Source organism: Salminus brasiliensis, chromosome 5, assembly GCF_030463535.1.
Source record: "Salminus brasiliensis chromosome 5, fSalBra1.hap2, whole genome shotgun sequence".
Lineage (NCBI taxonomy): Eukaryota > Metazoa > Chordata > Actinopteri > Characiformes > Bryconidae > Salminus > Salminus brasiliensis.
Genome location: NC_132882.1, coordinates 14,343,094 through 14,363,572, shown reverse-complemented (window position 1 = coordinate 14,363,572; position 20,479 = coordinate 14,343,094). Strand labels below are relative to the sequence as shown.

At 42.2% G+C, this 20,479-nt stretch overlaps 1 protein-coding gene across 2 annotated transcripts in view; it reads right to left on the bottom strand.

The window, feature by feature from the left end:
• Nucleotides 1-8,503, bottom strand: part of lmna (lamin A) — a 36,969-nt gene extending 28,466 nt beyond the window's left edge. Inside the window, exons 1-3 of one of the 2 annotated variants that reach the window (XM_072679508.1) lie at nucleotides 8,487-8,503; nucleotides 3,718-3,890; nucleotides 1,512-1,893 (exon numbers count right to left, since the gene is read on the bottom strand). In XM_072679508.1, coding sequence (XP_072535609.1) covers nucleotides 1,512-1,858 — 347 coding nt within the window. In that variant the 5' untranslated portion in view covers nucleotides 1,859-1,893; nucleotides 3,718-3,890; nucleotides 8,487-8,503. Of the gene's footprint in view, nucleotides 1-1,511; nucleotides 1,894-3,717; nucleotides 3,993-8,486 lie in introns of those variants that run through there. The other variant, XM_072679507.1, reaches the window with a different exon arrangement.
• Nucleotides 8,504-20,479: the final 11,976 nt, after the last annotated feature.

Here is a 20,479-nt window from a genome sequence, read left to right as displayed (position 1 = left end):
ACATAGTCCTGCAGAAAACCTAAAGTGAAAAAAGTGATCATGAGAAAGCTTCGGATGAGTTGGTTTAATTCATCTTTACTCTAGAAAGAAAAGTAAACACCCTCAGGTAGCTCTGAGAGGGTGTGGAAAGACGGTTCTGCTTACATTGTGATTCACACACCCCCACAAGGCAACAAGACGGCATACCTTGCACACCTGAGGTCGCAACTTTTCTGTTGTGCTGGAATGTGGGATGGACTTTGTAGTGCACTGTATGTGCAGTATTACCTGGCAGGCAATAGTCCTATCATTAACCGCACTGCAAAACTCAGCAATCAATCTTGGGAAAGCTGGGTGTGAAATGTAAGTGTTGGGAAATACACGGCCGACACCACAGTGTAAAAATTAGGTAAGATTTAGAGCACCGGAGGCACAGTGTTTGAGTGCTGAATTCCTGCCTCAATTCCGGTTCACTGTTGCATGCGAGACAACATAGGACAATATAGGAGTGTATTTAGCCTCTTATTTTCAGGTCTGGACATTTTACGTTGAGGAAACGGATGCTGTGATCTGGAACATTTCCTAGTCATTTGAGGTGTAATGCAGTTATAGACACATGAATAATGGATGTGAAGTAAACACAATCATTACACAAGCAGTGCAATATTAAATATGGCAGATGCATATCTCTCTGAAATACAGGAATAGTGAAACAGTCGGATCTGTATTTTACAAACTGACTCAAGTTAAAGTTTAGATCACATACTGTGGATATGTATATTGTATTATATAAGTTATGTCTGTAACTGTAATTAATAAACTTCACAATTTAAAAAAAAATAAACATAAAAAATTTAATTTTTAAATTATTTTTTAAAATCTCATTTTAATTGTGTGTGTACAGTCCCCTCCCAACACCTTAATACACTACAGAAAATGATGAGGCTTTAACTCGTGTGTACTAGTGCATGTATTAATTCCACAGGGACGTGGACATTTGTGGGACATACAAGTGAACTTGGATTGTAAAAGGATTCTGATTGTGAAATCTATGAAAGCAGAAACCAATATGTGACAAGGTTCAGGTTTAAGCTGTAGACCAGGGGTCAATTGTGGTCCTTGTCAGCATCCGGCCCAGTTTTGTTTTAAAAACATACTTAGTTCATCAGTTAATTACCAGGATTTGGGGTGTTTCAGTAGTAAAAGTCCTAAACAAGAATAAATGTTGATGACCCCTGCTGTAGAGTCTACTGTGTGAAGAGGCGCTCTAGAGCTGAGCTTATAGGGTAGCTGTAATGTAGTTGGTTTAGGTGAAAGGAGCATTTCCAGCAAACCATGCCTTTGCTTTTCTGTAGACCAAGGTGGATTTTGGTGTTAAGTGGGGTTTGTGTTAGGGCTGCACATAAAAAAAATGGCATTGCATTTGTTTTTCTGTGTGTGTGTGTGTGTGTATATATATATATATATATATATATATATAATGAAAATGACACATTGTGCAGCCCTAGTTGGTGGTGTATCTCGCTTCTTACCTGGCCTTCAGCTCCTTGTAGTCCTCACGCACTTTGCTGAGCTCCAGCTGCAGCCGGGCTCTCTCCTTGGCCACGGAGTCCAGGGTCTTGCGGGCGTCGGCCAGCTCGGTCTCGTACGCAGCCTTCATGCCGCTCATCTCCCGGCTGATCTCCGTCTCAGACTCGGTGATGCGGAGCCTCAGCCCGGCATTCTCCACCTCCAGAGAGCGCACCTTGTCGATGTAAACAGCCAGGCGATCATTCAAATTGCACAGGTCCTCCTTCTCTTGCAGCCGGGTGATGCGGGTGGGCGAGAGCACGGTGGTCGCCCCACTGCGGCTGCTGCGCTTCTGAGACGGGGTCTCCATCGTTGGCTTTTGGTTTTACAAGGACTGGTGCTTGACTGTTTGGAAAGGACAGTAGTGTGGAGAAATGGAGAAGTATGGAGAAAAGGAGAAAGAAAGAATAGAGGAGCATATAATAAAGAATAAGGGAGAAATGGAGTAATACAGAGAAAACAGAAGAAGAATGGAAGGAAGAAGAGAGGAAAAGAGGCATGCAAAGAAGAGGCATGAAGAGAGGAGAGGAGAGGCATGAAGCGAAGAGAAGAGGCACGAGGAGAAGAGAGGAGAAGAGGCACGAAGAGTAGAGAGGAGAAGAGGCACGAGGAGTAGAGAAGAGAAGAGAAGAGGCATGAGGAGAAGAGAAGAGGCACGAGGAGTAGAGAGGAGAAGAGAAGAGGCATGAGGAGTAGAGAGGAGAAGAGAAAAGGCACGAGGAGTAGAGAGGAGAAGAGAAGAGGCACGAGGAGAAGAGAAGAGGCACGAGAAGAAGAGAGGAGAAGAGAAGAGGCACGAGGAGTAGAGAGGAGAAGAGAAGAGGCATGAGGAGAAGAGAAGAGGCACGAGGAGTAGAGAGGAGAAGAGTAGAGGCATGAGGAGAAGAGAAGAGGCACGAGGAGAAGAGAGGAGAAGAGAAGAGGCATGAGGAGCAGAGAGGAGAAGAGGCACGAAGAGAAGAGAAGAGGCACGAGGAAAAGAGAGGAGAAGAGAAGAGGCATGAGGAGAAGAGAAGAGAAGAGAAGAGACACAAGGAGAAGAGAAGAGGCACGAGGAGAAGAGAAGAGAAGAGAAGAGACACAAGGAGAAGAGAAGAGGCACGAGGAGAAGAGAAGAGGCATGAAGAAAGAAGAGAAGAGGCACGAGGAGAAGAGAAGAGGCATGAAGAAAGAAGAGAAGAGGCACGAGGAGAAGAGAAGAGAAGAGGCACGAGGAGAAGAGAAGAGAAGAGGCATGAAGAAAGAAGAGAAGAGGCATTAAGAGAGGAGAAGAAAAGAGGCATGAGAGGAAAAGAGAAGAAGCATGAAGAGAAGAGAGGAGAGGATAAGAGGCATGAAGAGAGGAGAGGAGAGGAGAGGAGAAGAAATGAGACCATTCTGAACTGGGCTGAAGTTTTGAGCACTCCCATTTTGTCGGGACACAGAGACACGTGAAGGCCTAAATAAAGGTGTTTATGAAATGATTCAAGGCAAAACATAGACATTCATATACTGCAACTTCTCCTCCTTCATATACTTCTTCCCTCCTCCTCTGCCTCCTCCATCTGTCCATCAACCCACCATTCCTCCTTTCAGTGCCACACCCTGTCAGCCCCACGTAAATCATTTACATAATTCTGGCAGGGTGTGTCGCTTCCCACACAAAACTAGGTAAAGCAAGAATGCTAAGCTGCTAAAAGTTGTTAAAACATTTGACTTGAAAATTTCTTAACGCTAACCAAAAACCCCAAACCCTTAAATATTCATGCTTGAAGGCAACTTGCAGCCAAACTAGAAGCCTCCAGTGCAAAGTACATTGGAACGTCCTCATTTGACTGCAACTGCATTGACCAAGACTGTATGTAGTATTGACACGTTAAACATACACTATACTCAAACCTGCGGTCAAGAGAAACAGTGGTAGGCTATTTTTACCATTTTACTTCACACTGTGCTGACAATCCCTTACGGTGCAACGAGACATGTTCTTATGACACACCCCCACCTCTGCCTCTCACATGCCAGCTAAACTTTGCTATCTGCAGTGCCAAGAAGAACCCAAAGGGAAAGGGCAAAGTACATTCCTAATCCGTGTAGGGTACACTTTCAGTTTTAATAGACTGAAAGTTGAGTGGGGAAAGTAGAACCGAGCTAAACAAATAGTCTAAAGATTAGTGTAGAGGACTTTACCTGGTAGAGGGAGGTCTTGTAGAGCAAAGCTCCTGCGCAGATCAGAGTTTGTTGGTAGAAGGCTTGCTGTGGTTGCAGCTGCTGCTTCTCTCTGTAGCTGTGCAATTTCAGAGCGTCTGGTGTGCCTTACTCACTCCGTCTCTGGCCCTGGCGTGCTGCCTTTCAACCCTTCCCTAGCAGGAAACAGCAAGACAGAAGGGAAAGGTGGGAGGGGCTGGGAATGTGAGGGAGGAGCCACAGAGGAGAGCAGAGCCTCTGCTGTTTGTTCTCAGCCACTTTCCCTCTCCTTCTTCCCTTCTTTCTTTCTTTCTCTTTCTGGACATTGGGAAGATCGGGGGATTTCTCACTCTGCTTTTAATACAGAACAGGCTCGAACTGTGGTGGCAGTGCAGTGCAATTTCAGCTTTAAAGAAGAACATTCAGAAATCCACAGATAAGGCCTCTCAGTCTTGCTCTATGCCAGCAACAACTATGCTCCAGTTCCTCTTAGACAAGCCTTTACATGGTTCCATGTTCTCGCATACCCTCCAAAGGCACTGGTAGAAAGCTAAATCCCTTTCTCAGTCATCCAAATATGTCCACAAACTTCTTATATATCCATGTAAATGCATGAAGCTACACAACCCATGCCCAACGACAGGAATCCCCAGACGAAACCACTTTGTGATCGAGATAAACCTGGTCTAATATTTATTTCAGAGGAGTGGTTTACTAAAAATGAGCTGTCCAATCAAATGTGTGGTGAGAAGGAGACTGACAGGTGGCTGGGAGGGCACTTGGGTTGTGCAGCAATATGTTTAACTCTAGCATGCTCTTGACTAGACCTCTTCTCCTCCTCTCCCCTTCCTTTTGCACGTATGGCTTTACACACTATGGATGGGAGTAAATGGAAGTGGTAACAGCTCTGCAATGTAGCGCTCACTATTAAGAGCACTGAAAATCAGTGCAGAAGAGGCTGATCTTGGATCAGAGTTGTGCTTTTCTAATGACAATTCTAAAAAAGGAGTTGGTTTGCTCAGTGATTACAGGTCCAAGTGGGGTTGGCTGTTGCAAATTCTAAGTTGAACTACCTAGCCTATTAAAATCTACCATCTTGATTAATCAGCAATGGTTAGTCGACAGTGTGTATACCATTATGCTGTGATATACCACCCCCAAATAAATGAGCTTATTTCTAAACTGATTTATTATTTTCAGTAGCACATTTTTAATGACTGTTTAAGCTGTTTTACCATGTATAATCTCTTTTTCATCAATTTAATCAATCAAGTCATTTTGACTAGGGGACCAGAAGAGGACCCCCCTTGTGAGTCTCCCAAGGTTTCTTCCTGCTCTGAGGAAGTTTCTTCTTGCCACTGTTGCCTTTGGCTTACTCACTGGGGGTTACTGTGTTTGTGTTTTATGATTTGTTGAGCTCTTGTCCTATTAGTGGACTCCAGAATTTTATTTAATTTCATATCTTAATATATTAATAAAATATCTGACTGACTTAACTGACCATTCAGATCAGCAGTCACACTGAGATTAAAAATGAATGAATGAGCTATGATTAGCTTTTTATAGTATGTATAGTATGTATGCATTAGCCACCTCCCTTCGTTTCTGATTGCACTGTTCAGTGCTGGTTTAGAACCAAAGTAAGGAGTGTGGTTCTCCCACTGGCCAAACAGAGTGTTTCCATGATAGTTTCATTCGCCTGGTTAGAAATGAAACTATGTCGTTGCACAAGTCCAACTGGGTGGTTTTTGAGGCATGGGGAAAAGTGGCAGAACCTAGACCAGCTTTTTATGAAGGAGGGATTTCAATCATCCGTTTCTGACATATTAACTAACAACTGCTTTTAACTGCTGTTCTGTTGCTGTATCACACTTATAACAAGGCTCTGAACTAAGCTAAAGTTTTTCTCTGCCTTGAACTTCCCATTCCACTTGCAGCAGTTACGTTCTGCTGTTGAAAATGTACACACGGTAATGGCGGCACTCTCTAAGAGTCAGAATTCGAAGCCAACTTTAGTTTTGGCTGCAAACTGGTAATGTCACCTCACTTATCAGTTTAAATAAAGCAAAAATAAGTTACTGTGGCAGGTGGCAGCTGAGGAGCATGGCTGGTAATGGCACTAAAGGACACCAGAGGGCACTCTGCTACAACAAAATCAAAGGTTCGGAACAGGATCAGGCTGATACATTAAAAATGCCTGGTTCCTTAGTCACTGGACTGGATTGGGACTGTGGATGCATCACAAACAGCACAAATGTTTAGGACTAATGCCTTGCTAGCGACAGCAGGCACTGTCTAGGAATAGCACACACACACAAGGTAAAGGCAGTCCAATCAGGAGAGGGAGAGAAAGTGTTCAGTTCCAAGAGAACCGTGTAGGGAGTAGTGAGTAATGGCTTATCACTACACAGGAAGCCGACAAAAACGTTTACCCAACGGGTCTTCGGGGTTAAAACAGCTGCGGCTCATGACAAGCTATACAACACAATGTAAACATGAGACAAACCTGTTGTCTATCCATGAAAGCACACTCATTTCCATATTACATACATAATATGATTCATGGCTGCAGTGCTAGTTACTTTAGAAACCAAAGGAACGGTCAAAGATCGCCATCAATGCTGGATAAAAGACGCGGTCACTATGACCTGAGGATCGCAGGTTGAGGATGCTGCCTGCCATTAGCAGCCGGAGCCCGAGAGAGCACAACTGTCCTTGCTCTTTCCAGGCAAGTTGCTCTCTGCTCACTTCACTTCAGTGCAATGCTGGCTGGCACGGGCATCTGCTGGCATCACGAGCATTCTCTGTGGAACGTAATGCGGCTACACATGGGCTCATTCCCAGTTACTGTTTTTGCGTCCGCCCGATTACAAGTAAACCTGCTTACTACTCAGCAAACCAGCGATGACGGAGAGGATTCAGTTACTATAAGCAAACCCGCGATTCCAGACAGCAGATGCAAGCTCTCAGCCAGCGACGTGTGAGACACTTCAGACACAGCCCTGCAGAACACAGGCAGAGCTTTTTCTAACTCGCTGTCTGTTAACCCCTCCCTCCCTCCTCCTCCTCCTTCTCTCTCTCTGTCTACAGTGAAACCACCAAAAAAAATACAGTCATGAATATTTTTGGTCATACCACCCAGCCCTAATGCATATAACATATAACCTGTTATTTACAAACCATTACAACTTTACAGACATATTTTGTAAATTCTTTCCTAATAATGTATTCTGGAATCTCTGAAAGGCTATCAATAGCTTGTTAATCCTCTTTTAGGTTTATTAGTAATCTGATTTCTTCATGAACAACCAAAACGACCAGTAGCAACAATAAATAATTAAAGAGTGATGATGGCAGTGGGCAGTCCTAGGCTGGCAGTGGGCTTCAGTCGGCCCTCTAATGGTAGGGAGTGCCTTCCCGGTAGGGCTGACTCAGTGGAAAAGTATGATCAGACACAGGCTCTCCAAGACACACACACACACACACACACACACACACACACACACACACGTCTCTGTTCTCCAGTAGTCACAGGGTGGCTCTTTCTCCAGCCTACCAGCACCCACCACATTTTTCCTTACAATGAGGCCAATTCCCCTATGAAAATCCTTCCCAGACCACTGCCTTCTCTCGAGAATGTGTGAGATCTAGGCAGCACCACTTCCCTAAATGCCCCACAATGCAATGGTTTCTCAAGCCACTGCACAAGATGTCCAAATGTATGTGGACAGCCTTTCTAATAATGAATACATTCAGCTACTTTAAATTGCACTCAATGCTGACACAAACATGCAAGGACACACACACACGCACACAGCTTCTCTAGTCCCTGTACAGAAGTATTGCCAATAGAATAGGACTCTCTGGAGCAGATAAACATGAACCTGTTGGCACCATGCCAAATGCCAAAAGCCATGTGTGGGCTAGAGGGGTATAAAGTCCCCCATTATTGATCAGTGGAGCAGTGGAACTGTGTTCTCTGGAATAATGGTGCTCCAGTCAATACTTTTGGGAAGAGTTGGGGATGAGGTGGGGTGGGGATAACGCTGACCTCACTAACACTTGTCACTGAATTCAACCAAATCCTCACTGAAATGCTCCGAAATGTAAAAGAAAGCCTCTCCTGGATGGTAGAGACAGTTCCTCCAATAAAAGCAGGATAAGCTCTTGAATGAAACAATGAATGAGCAGATGTCCCAATATTATTGACCATATAGTGTATAGTGGGTCCAGTTCCCCAAAGGACAGAATATTGAAAGAGGTGCTGAGAGTCAAAGCAAACAGGAACTAAACAGATAGCAGCTATGCAGCCTTTCCTAGTCTAATAAACATTCCTAGGCTGCAACTGCAGCCAGATGCAGGCCACTGAACTGCACTGCCCAGACCTCAATCCAAGATCTACTCATTTACTAACCTTCTCAACAGAGCTTCACAAGTATGCCCTTCACAAGATGTGAGAACAGCAGAGCAGAGACCCAGATTCAAACACAGATCCCTAAAATATGATTAGAAAATGACAGAGGTGAGAAAAACCCCGTTCTTGAGATGGTAGATTAGAGCAGTTCTGTCTCTGTGGGCTTTTAACACGGTTGCCTTACTTCTCTGGAAGGAAAGGTTTACATTTTTGTTGCAATAGCAAACAGCTGAGTCATGAACTGAGAACACAGACCTTCATATTTACAAACTGCAGCGCCTTTAGAGGAGCATAGCCTGCCATGAACATGACATAAACGCTCATAAGAGAACATTCATAAGAGAAATCAGTGACTCACGAGTTTTGGTTTTCTGACAACGACCAAACTGCTGCATGCCTCATGCCTCTCTCCACAGCCTGTCTGACTGACTGGCAGACTCGGCAACGCCCTCTAGTGGCCATTAAAAGAGCTGCAGGGTAAAGATGAGAGCTGAGCTGCTCCTTTTTTTTAAATAAGTTATTTTAAAATTAAAAATAATGCTATTTTCTCAAGTTGTATCTACAATTTTACTGAATGAGTGCAGCAATTCAACCTCCACACTTAACCCATTTATGAGGTAGGGGTAGTAAACCCACACTCACATTGGTGATTAGGGCAATGAGACTACACACCCTGAGCGGTGGGCAGCCATATCAGTTCCTGGGGAGCAGTTGGGGCTTATGTGTCTTGTTCAGCCACCGGTCTTGGCTTTTTTTTATTATAGTACGGTAACCTATGTACTGTTAAAGTATGTGTATTATTTATGAGTAAATGGTGTAGTTTTTATATAGTAAAATAATACTTACGCATAATTACTCAGGTACATCTCCACCCTTGTGTTATAGTACCTCTTTTACTTTTTAACTATTATCAACTGCTGGAAACAGTGATTATTTACATTAAATGTCCAAAAATAATCAGACACACTAATCAGACACCTCATTCACAAACTTTCAGACAAATAGGGTATCAACCCATGCAGGGCCTGTGTGGTTAGCCCACCTGGGAATCAGAAAGGTTTGTCCATGGGTTTCATGTTGGCACCACATTTGAATGCCCACAAGGGTCCCACCAGGGTCAGTGATGGGACCAGGAGAGGTTAAACATGGGCCTCATTTAAGCCCCAAGTAAGCATGTTGGCTGGGTAATACAAAGAAGCGTGTGAGCCCTGAGTTTACAGCCCTGAGTGAGAACTGCTGAAGGTAGTGTGGAAAAGAGCATCTCCAGCACCTGCGAGGACTCTTTCTAGCCATCCAAAGCCACTTAGTCAAACGTGTCCTGTTGAATTGTACCATGAGCACCTGGGAACAACAGAACACCTCTGTTTAAACATCCTACCACCTGTTCCATAGCAAATTAAGTATATAATAATGACAGGGAGCACAAATGAAAGGCAGATGAACACACAATGTTTAATTTGCAGTGGCAGGCACTGGGGTTATGTAACCAACCAAAGAGGGGGAAAAAATAAACCCATTATATATAGAACCAAATCTGATTTCTGATTCTGCACTAAAGTTACACATCCAATCCATTCCACAAAACGAACAATACAAAATTAGCAACAGCTCCCATGTGTGTGTGAAGTGCCTTCAATTCACCTGTGAACAATGGACAGGAAAGCGACTGCACAAACAAAGCGAATGAGTCATGAGTGAGTAACTAGTTCACGTGTTCTTTCAAGGACTACTTTAGTAAATGAATAACAGGCAGAAAGAGACAGACGCTGGAGAACAGACGAGTAAGGAGGTGAATGGAGATATGCTTAGGAAAACTGCAGGCAAATTCTCACATAGTCCTCATGATTTCATTTGATAAAAGCCAACCACATGTTCATTCTGAACACTTCACACCACCGTCAGAAAAAATCAAATCAGAAAAAAAACAAATATGGGAAGTTTTATTTATCACATATAATTTATTTGATATAAACATGTCAAATATTCTTTCTGTTAGTCGGTTATTAATCATGTCCCATGTCTGTGTTGGGCCAGGAGAGGGCAGTGTGGCTACAGAGTTGTGTTACATGAGGCCCCCCCTCATGTAAACACACACACACACACACACACAATATTTGAAATCAAAGTCAATTTAGACTTGTTCAGATAAAGACCACGATTGGCATTTTTAAAGACGTCACTCCAAGGCCTTGTCATTTCTTTCTGCCATCTGTTGCAAATGAAGCTCCCACCAAGTGAGGAGTTACATTGATCAGCCATAACTTGAAGTGAATAACACCAATTATCTTGTTACAATGGCACCTGCCAAGAGGTGGGATATACACTATAAGGACAAAAGTATCGGGGCACCTGTTCATTCAATGGGAAGGCTTTCTACTAGATTCTGGAGCATCAACTCCCCAACTCATCTCAAAAGTATTGGATGGAGCCCCATCATTCAGAGAACACAGTTCCACTGCTCCACAGCTCAATGCTGTGGGTGTTACATCCCTCTTGCCCATGCCTAGCATCTAGCAGAGACTTGCAGAGATCCTATTGTATTGGCAATACTTCTCTACAGGGACTAGACAAGCTGTGTGTGTTCCTTTGGACATCCGTGTGGATGCAGTGGATGCAGCTTAGCAGAATGGGGCGTATAGGAAGAAGGCAAGCTGGCAGAGGCAGTGTGAGGTTCTGGGCAAAGTTCTTCTGGAGAACTTTGGATGTAACATAGACACGTCCCACCTACCTAATCATTTTTGCTGCACTATTCTGTCATGGGAATTGTTCAGGTTTGGTTTAAGGAGCATTTAAGCCCATTAAACACTGACAATGATAATAATAATAATAATAATAATAATAATACTGATAATAATAATGTAAAACAAATTTATTTTAAAATTGTATTATTAGTGTTTAAAGCAGTGTCTCTGACTTTTTACAATAAGGGCACAGAATGAAATAATGCACAGAATAATGATATTTCATGTACACTTATACAATTTTTTCTACATGACAGTTAATTTATTGAAATAGCGCACCCTACTGTTTAAATAAATAACTGCAATGCTCCCCAGCATGGATTTTCTACATTACTTTCAGCAGTAACTGAACCAGTAAGACAATGGACTAGTCACTGCATCTGAGGACACTGGTTGGACATGGAGTTATTCCTTCAACAACAAAACTAATTGCCTCTTTCCAATGCTCAGTTTGACAGCCATCATGTTGCCCCTCAGCACTGGTCCGTTTCTGAGCTCAGCATGGTTGACTGGATATTTGTGTGTATGTGAACTAGTGTCAATACTGCAGTCCGGTGGAAAAAACAGCTCTCATATGCCTGATACAATCGCCATTGTCTAATATACACCAACGGTGTTGGTATTAATGCTTTACTGAGTGGTCCACTGAGTGTGTATCTGGACAGAAGTGGTGGTCCCTTTTTCATTCATGAACCAGTTATGGGCTGTTCAGTTGTGCAGTATGGATGTGCTACAGTCACTGTAACCAACTGTAAACCAACTAACTAGCAGCACTACATGCTAGGAGTTGTGTTGTTTTTGGGCATGCAAGTTGCACCCACTGCTGACAATCAGCAGATAAACATGAACGTATTGGCAACATTGCTTAATGCCAGGTGTGGGCTAGAGGGGTGTAAAAGCTTCCCAGCATTGAGGGAAGTGGAACTGTGTTCTCTGGAATGATGGTGCTCTATCCAGTATTGGGGAGTTGGGGGGAAGTTGGGGGTGATGTGTGGTCCAACATCCAACATCCTGACCTCAGTAACCCTCTTGTCGCTAATGCAATCCAATGCTCACAGCAATGCTTTAAAGTCTAGTCTAGTGGTAAGTCTTCTTTAGACAGTAGAGAAGGATAAACTCTTTTTAATAGACTTGATTTCTAAATAAAGAATGAATGAGTACGTGTCCCAATACTTTTTGTCTTTAATCAAACTATTGGTTACTGGTGGAACAGGTCATTTATCAATAGATACAGAATATCATTTCATTACTTATTTCATTACAGGTTTGTAATTACTTGTGCGCTTACAATGTGATGTGATTAACCAACCCTGATCCTGTGAGCTCTACAAACCCCAGACTTCTTTGGAGTTTAGAAACTTAAAAAATATGAAGGACTTTGACTGAGCTTTCCTTTTGCAATAACTTCTAGTTAATGTTAATAATGTTCTTCCTTCTGCTCTAAAGTTACTATTTTGAAGATATGAGGTTCTGTTCCGGCGGCAACAATATGCTTTAATTGCTTTTTCTGTATATCCTTGTTGCCACAGCACCCGAGTTTCACTTCAGTGTTCTCTTCAGCACAATCTCTGCGGCATCTCTGTGAATATGATGGCAGCTGCAGTGTGCAGGCAAACACTGTTCTGAAAAAAGCTACAGTTACTCTTCAATAGCACCTTCAACAAAGCTAACAAAAACATCGCTTAGAGCTTGAGAAGTATGGCAAATCCTTTATAGTAAGTACAAAATGTGTTAAAAAAGCTTGCACTGTCGACTGAATAGCCTTGCGTGCTTGCAGAGCAGCTTTGGGGCACACTGCTGGATGTGAGATAAGCAATGCATGAATAGCACATCTACCTCACTGTGGAAGTGCTGTATCTCACTCTGGCCCTTTTCAAATTCATGCGTGACTAGCTGAAGACTGAACACTCACAAACCTCAGCACAGAATTAACTGTGGAACTGGACTGGACCTTGGAGCAATGAAAGAAAGTGGTCTGATGAGTCTGGTTTACTTTTACATTATGTGCATGGCCGGGAACGTGTGCACCATTTACCTGAGGAAGCGATGGCACAAACATGCACTGTGGATAAAGGACAAGGTGATGGGGGGAGTGTGATGCTTATGGTATTCCTAAAGGCAGTGGCTTCCTTCAGCTGGATAATGCATCTTGACGCAGTGCACATGATTGTTCAGGAAGGGTTCATGCATTAGTGGGTTGCAGCTGACTTAACAGCACATGGAGCACCAACACGTTTTTCATATTATAAAAACAAAAAAACATCTAAATCTCAATTATGAGGTATGTTTTGGGTCATAGTAGGATCCATCATCTTTTTGGCTTCAGTTATGTAGTAACTAAAAGTTTGGGAGAAGGACCACATCCCAAGTCCTCCTCTTCATTATTACACGCTATATAGCTGCTCCTCTCCTTCTCGTGATGGAAATTCACAAATTTCTCGAGTTCTCCTCTTGCCTCAGCCAAATGTGGTCCGCATTTCGCAAACAGATTGTTTGAGTTTTGCATCCAGGATTTGCTGTGTTTTGTGGTATCCATTCTGCCCTTCAGCCATGCAGTATTGCCAAAGCCACCGGCAGCAACACAACCCCAAAGCATGACAGATTCCCCTGCTTCACAGTTGGCAAGATGTTCTTTTCATAAAATGCTACTCCTTTCTTTTTACTCCAAATGTACCTCATCTGGCTTCTTTAGATGTTCTGAAGCATACTTTAATGTTCTTTTAAATAAATCAGGTGAGCTGCTGGTGCATAGAGATGTGTTCTTTTAACTGCAATGGGCTTCATTCACTAATATCTTGTTATTGAGAAAGGTCCTAACAGTCACATTCATTCATCGCAGAATTATTCATAGCTATGATCGTATAGTGATGGATCCCATTGTTCTTGTAAATTGTATAAATCCCAAATACAAACCGGATTCCAAAAAAAGTTGGGACACTAAACAAATTGTGAATAAAAACTGAATGCAATGATGTGGAGATGGCAAATGTCAATATTTTATTCGGAATAGAACATAGATGACAGATCAAAAGTTTAATCTGAGTAAATGTAACATTTTAAAGAATGTTGATTAAAAATTTCATGGCGTCAACAAATCCCAAAAAAGTTGGGACAAGGCCATTTTTACCACTGTGTGGCATCCCCCCTTCTTCTTACAACACTCAACAGACGTCTGGGTACAGAGGAGACCAGTTTCTCAAGTTTAGAAATAGGAATGCTCTCCCATTCATGTCTAATACAGGCCTCTAACTGTTCAATCGTCTTGGGCCTTCTTTGTCGCACCTTCCTCTTTATGATGCGCCAAATGTTCTCTATAGGTGAAAGATCTGGACTGCAGGCTGGCCATTTCAGTACCCGGATCCTTCTATGTAGCCATGATGTTGTGATTGCTGAAGAATGTGGTCTTGTTGAAAAATGCAGGGTCTTTCCTGAAAGAGATGACGTCTAGATGGGAGCATATGTTGTTCTAGAACCTGAACATAGTTCTCTGCATTAATGGTGCCTTTCCAGACATGCAAGCTGCCCATGCCACAAGCACTCATGCAACCCCATACCATCAGTGATGCAGGCTTCTGAACGGAGCGCTGATAACAACTTGGGTTATCCTTGTCCTCTCTGGTCTGGATGACATGGCGTCCCAGTGTTCCATAAAGAACTTCAAATCGTGACTCATCTGACCACAGAACAGTCTTCCATTTTGCCACACTCCATTTTAAAAGACCCCTGGCCCAGTGCAAACGTCTGAGCTTGTGGAGCTTGCTTAGAAATGGCATCCTCTTTGCACTGTAGAGTTTCAGCTGGCAACGGTGGATGGCACGGTGGATTGTGTTCACTGACAATGATTTCTGGAAGTATTCCTGAGCCCATTCTGTTATTTCCTTGACAGTGACATTCCTGTTTGAGGTGCAGTGACGTTTAAGGGCCCGGAGATCACAAGCATCCTGTAGAGTTTTACGGCCTTGACCCTTACGCACAGTGATTGTTCCAGGTTCTCTGAATCTTTTGATGATGTTAAGCACGGTTGATGATGATAACTTAAAAGTCTTTGCTATTTTACGCTGGGTAACACCATTCTGGTATTGCTGCACTATCTTTCTGCGCAACAATGGTGGAATTGGTGATCCTCTTACCATCTTGGCTTCAGAGAGACACTGACACTCTGAGAAGCTCTTTTTATACCCAATCATGTTGTCAATTGACCTAATTAGTGTTAATTGGTCTTCCAGCTGTTCGTTATATGCTCAGTTTCCTTTTTCCAGCCACTTATTGCTACTTTTCCCAACTTTTTTGGGATTTGTTGACGCCATGAAATTTTGAATCAACATATTTCTCCTTTAAAATGTTATATTTACTCAGATTAAACTTTTGATCTGTCATCTATGTTCTATTACGAATAAAATATTGACATTTGCCATCTCCACTTCATTGCATTCAGTTTTTATTCACAATTTGTTTAGTGTCCCAACTTTTTTGGAATCCGGTTTGTAGGAAAACCTTGGTAAATGTCAGAATCTTTGTGAAACCTGTGTGAGTGGGTTTTAAGACGATCTTTAAGAAGATCAACACCTTTACAGAGAAAAGAGTGAGGTCTTGTTTTACTCTTTCTACAGCAGAAGGATTCCTCAGTAATAGATGAGAGCTATACAAGAATCAAGAATCAGCTGTTCTGATCTGAGTATTATTCAGAGACTGAGGTGAGATCAATCTGACCAAGAAGAGCTAAGCAGCCCTGTAAGACATTATTTTGATAAAAGCATGAAGGCCCAAGGGTTGTTTCCCAGGAGCTGAATTTCAGAACAAGAAGGAAATGGCTTAACCATGCCTAGACGAATGGGATTGAGATGAGAGCTTAATTATTAGAATTATTTCCAATATTTATTTGTTCCCTATGGGTAAGCATTATCCATGTTCAGGAGACCAGTTCATAATGTATCAACTATCCAAGATTGCATTCAATGAATTAATTTAATTTGCATTCATATTATGCCACAGCTGTGAACACAATGTCTGTGCAACATGCAATCATCTGCTAGTGGCTTCTTCTGTATTATACAAAAAAATCATATCCATGAGCACTAGAACTTTCAGTTGAATGTGCTGTAATTTGGTCATAGGGGTTAAAAAAGTGCCTAGTTTGCATATAGTAACCATGGCAAAGGTCTGGCAATTTATGGGCATCACTTTTTAAAACTTCAGAGTCTGATGACCACACTGCATCTGTGGAGTGAGGAGCTATAATTATTAGAGACTTTCTCTTGTACAGTACAACCATTAATATGGTTTTAATCACCACATTTCACAACCTGTGATTGTAGCTGCGTTACATGTTGAAGGTTGCAAAGTTCATGGAACTAATCATGTCTATTATCTTGTGTCATGAAGAGGATTGGAACACTGACTTCAGGGCTTGAACCAAACCACAGTGGACATTTTTCTGAGAACACTGCATTACAGTCACGAGGAATAAGCCACGAGAAAGGAGTCTCATACAGACTAGACACTGACTGTTAAGCACTGGTATAACAGTTACAGCAGAGACAGACAAACCCGTAGGCCGTATAAAGGCCTTTAAAGAGTCCATTGCTTTGTTAACTGCTGTCTATCAGCAAGAAGCCATGATTTATGTGTCATCCAAGGGTAAAGAAACAGGCATAAAGATTGTACAGAGCTTTGCTCACTCAAGGACACCCAAACATTGCTGACGTCCTTCCCATTACCCCTCCTCAGGTTGAAAGCAAATAGACAGCACCACTCCTGCTAGATGTAGCAGATTCAAATTGTTCACTTTGCAGGCAATACAGAAGAACTGCAGCTGATTGTACCCGACACTTACCGTGCTTGTGTGCAGAAAAGAAAAAAAGGGTACGTTTTTCATAATAATTATGATCTGAGTGCTTTATATTATTATTATATTTCCTTGTTTCAGTGAACTTTTGTATTACTACATATTTTGCAGTGCTGTTTTGCTAAACAAGTGTGCAGCTTTTCCCAGATATCATTAAGCTATTTGTTTGGAAATGTTCCAATTGATGTTCCTTTTTGAAGATGAACCATTAATACCATCATTTAGTAATAATATTATTTAATAATATTTCATTATCAAAATGTTTTTGCCATCATGGCTACTATTCACAGCTCTTGATTAGGCTAGACTAACAAAGGCTATAGTGAGCAGAAAAGTGATTATTCGCTCTCACATAGGTGGTCTGGAGCAGTAGGGCTCCAGTCTAAATGTCAGTGAAGGTTTCTACAGAATCTGTCCCTGCATGATAGCCTTTAATTACCCCATGTCCTCGTCTGAACTGATCAATTTTTGTACTACTGGTGAAATCAAATGTCCGTCACAGCTGGATGCTGTATTGCTTATGCCTCTCTCTCTCTCTCTCTCATTTTAACTTAAACCTGAAGGGAGAAACTTTCCCACCACCTCAGATTTAGTTTGCAGATGTAATAATAGGAACCAAAAGTAATTGTATTTACAATCCAGAATTAGTGTCTGTCCTACATTTTATGTGTAATGTTGTTAATAGTGAAATGTGGTAAATAAAAGTAACATTTATTTTGGGGAACAAGTTTGCTTTAGAACACCTGCATGTGTCTTTCCATGTTTGTTTTATATGTTTAGGGCAAAGAAAAGCTTCAGGTGTAGGACATCACATAGTCATAACCATTTTATGTAATTCCTGTGTCTTTCAGACACATTAAAGGGGCATCTGAACATTTTCTTCAGAACATTTGAAAAATCTGTGGAATTAGGAAAAGGTGTCCTCTCCTTAAGGGTGTCCTAGGATGAGAACTATTTATCTTGGCTTAGGTAAATAATAATGAGATTTTGGTACATGTAAACAATATACGGTGACACTGTTGTGTTCTCATTCACAAGCAAACCTCAAGTAAAACAGAGCTGTAAAACAGACCATTTTAAAACCCCCACAACTGTTACATCTTGGCTGATTTTATTTTACATTCACCCATCCCATTAGCCCCACTATATATGAAAGTGTCATGCCTGGTCAGGCGTAGCAGTGGAAAACCAGGACACACTTGCAGGGATGAGAAGATGCAGGACTTTAATAAGCACAGTTAGGGCAACACAAAACAGGGTTTACAAACAAGATGGGATAAACCAAGACAGCAGCAACTGAGAGACAAAACCAACAAATAATACAAACTTGACCAATCACAAGACTGGACTTTAACAAAACAACAAACAGGGGACTGGGAAGAGTAAGGAGCTTGAGTATACTAGCAATTAACAAAACCAAAAGAGGGCAGGATAACAAAAAACTAAGAGGGGACAGGGGCATAAGGAAAACAGAAACCCCAGGTGCTAAACAGGGCCGGGATACTGATAACAACAAAAAGCCACAAGCCAGGCTTGGCCGTACACAAACAAAACACCAGGACACCCAGGGGAAAAAGGTGGAAACAAGCACAGCTAACACAGAAACCAAACAATAACGACAAAAGCAGGTTTACCTAAGATAAACAGAGCACAAGAGACGTGGCAAAGAAGGGCACTACTTGAGCAGGCTGTGGAACTCTGGACCTTGGAAGTTTCAGTGAATTCACAGCAACCAGTTCATGAAGGCCTAAGGCTTTTGTACTGTCCCAGGTGTTGTGCATAAGGTTAACGAGGGGGGAAGTGGCTGCAGTGCGCATGCTGAGCCACTCTCCAGAAGCTTGGCTGCTGACAGGGCCCTTGGACGGAGCCCTGGGATTGGCCCAGGGAAGAGCACAAGAACAAGGTCCTGACAAAGAGAGGCTAAAAGCACTGGTGGAAACTTCTTTGCTAGGCTAAAAGCTAACCCTAGCAGACCCGACCACAATCGTTTTAGCTAGCTAAATAAGGACAGCAAGACTACCCATTAAGGCTAAAAAATAACGACAGTGTTCTCGTTACAGTGCTAAAAACAATGCTGAGCTATGCTATTCAGTTATTGTGACAAAGCTGCATAGCTAAGTTTTTTTATAAAAGGAAACACAAGCAGCTCTAATTTATCGATCTTTTGGCGTCAATCAGCGTGTCGCTTGTTATTCCCTTTAAGAGCCAGATGCAGTCTGACTTTGTTGGATTGCTATTTTAATAATGTTATTTTATTTTGTATTCTGTCTTGTTGCTGTAAAAGTTTGCATAGCTGCCAACTGGCACATGCTATGGGTTTGTGCACTGCTGCGAGGGTGTACGTGCATCGGGCACACGGCTGTGACAACTCCGTGCCGAGATAGACTGTTGACGTCTGCCTAGGTTGTTTTCAGTCAGTTGTGCACCTGTGCTTTCCGTTGTTAGAATATAGCATAGCAACCATTGTGGTAAGTTACTGTTAAAAGTTTAATGAACTTGTTAAACCTAAAAGGGAACCAGGTAACTCATTATCCTCATACTAGTTACTGAACAAGCTGTAAGATTGATTACAGACTTGATTTACCTAGAGCATTGTGAGAATTGCTAATTACATCACATAAATAGCATAAAACAAATGAAACAGTGACGGCCATGATCAGCATCAAAGGCTTTACTCCAGTGTTTCTTCTCTGAATTTTCTTTTCAAGCTCATAATTGATTTGAAGTGGTAATGATGCTCCTCATGTGTTCTTTTGATCATTTTTCCATGTCTTTTTGATGCTGAGGGTCTTGATGCTTTGTGAATGGAAGAGAGTGTCCTGCTCAGTGCAATGCAAAGATATGTCAGGTTCGTGAGGCATTTCTTAGAAATAGCCATGGAGTTCCCCACAAGGCCCATTAAACATCCCCTTGCACCCAGCAGCCCAGGGCCAACACGAGTGGCTCTGTAAACACTGCATTACATCACTGTAACTAATGACATGCTCTCTCACAAACACTTCTTCTTTTCTCCCATGCCTTCTTTGATCCTTTCTTTCCTAGCCGCAAGTGGTCCTCTCTACCCGGGTCGCTCTCGCCTTGGCAGTTTCTAGGGTGAGCGCTGGCTCCTGCCAACACTAGATAATAAATTGCACCAGATCTTGCTTCATTATGCAGGTAGAAAAATGCTGCTTGTAGACTGTGGTTTGCAATATGTTACATTTCTGTACATGTTCTAAAACAAATATGTCGGATATACATGCCTCCCACTTCCTCACTATTTGTGGAGCACCTATTTAATGGCATATCTGCACGTTCACTAGTAAGACTGTTGAAGCAAACACTTGGTTTATCAGTTCATGCAAGAAAACTTTGTTGGCCTACACTCGTCAGTTCCTTAGCTAGAAGGTAAAATGAGGAGCAACATCTGCTTCATCTTCAGGTTCCATGCTGGTTAATTAATGTAAGTATTTTCCTTCATCTGCTCCGGCTGTGACAGCCCCAGCTTTTGCTCAAGGCTACCATGTGGGGGCTGGTAGAAGGTGAAAGAAGATAGCTACTTGTGGTGAAGTGCTTTTACTTGAGAAAACAGTAGTCGTGCACAGACTCTCCTAGAGATCAGTACTCTCCAATACACTCTTACAAGAAACAGTCTCACATAGAGACACTGAAGGGTTTTATCTTGTCCTTGTTGCCAAGTAGAACCTTTTCATGGAAGTTTTTAGAGAAGCACCCACGAGTGGATCTACCCAAATTAATTCTCTTATTTTGATATTACTTTGGAAT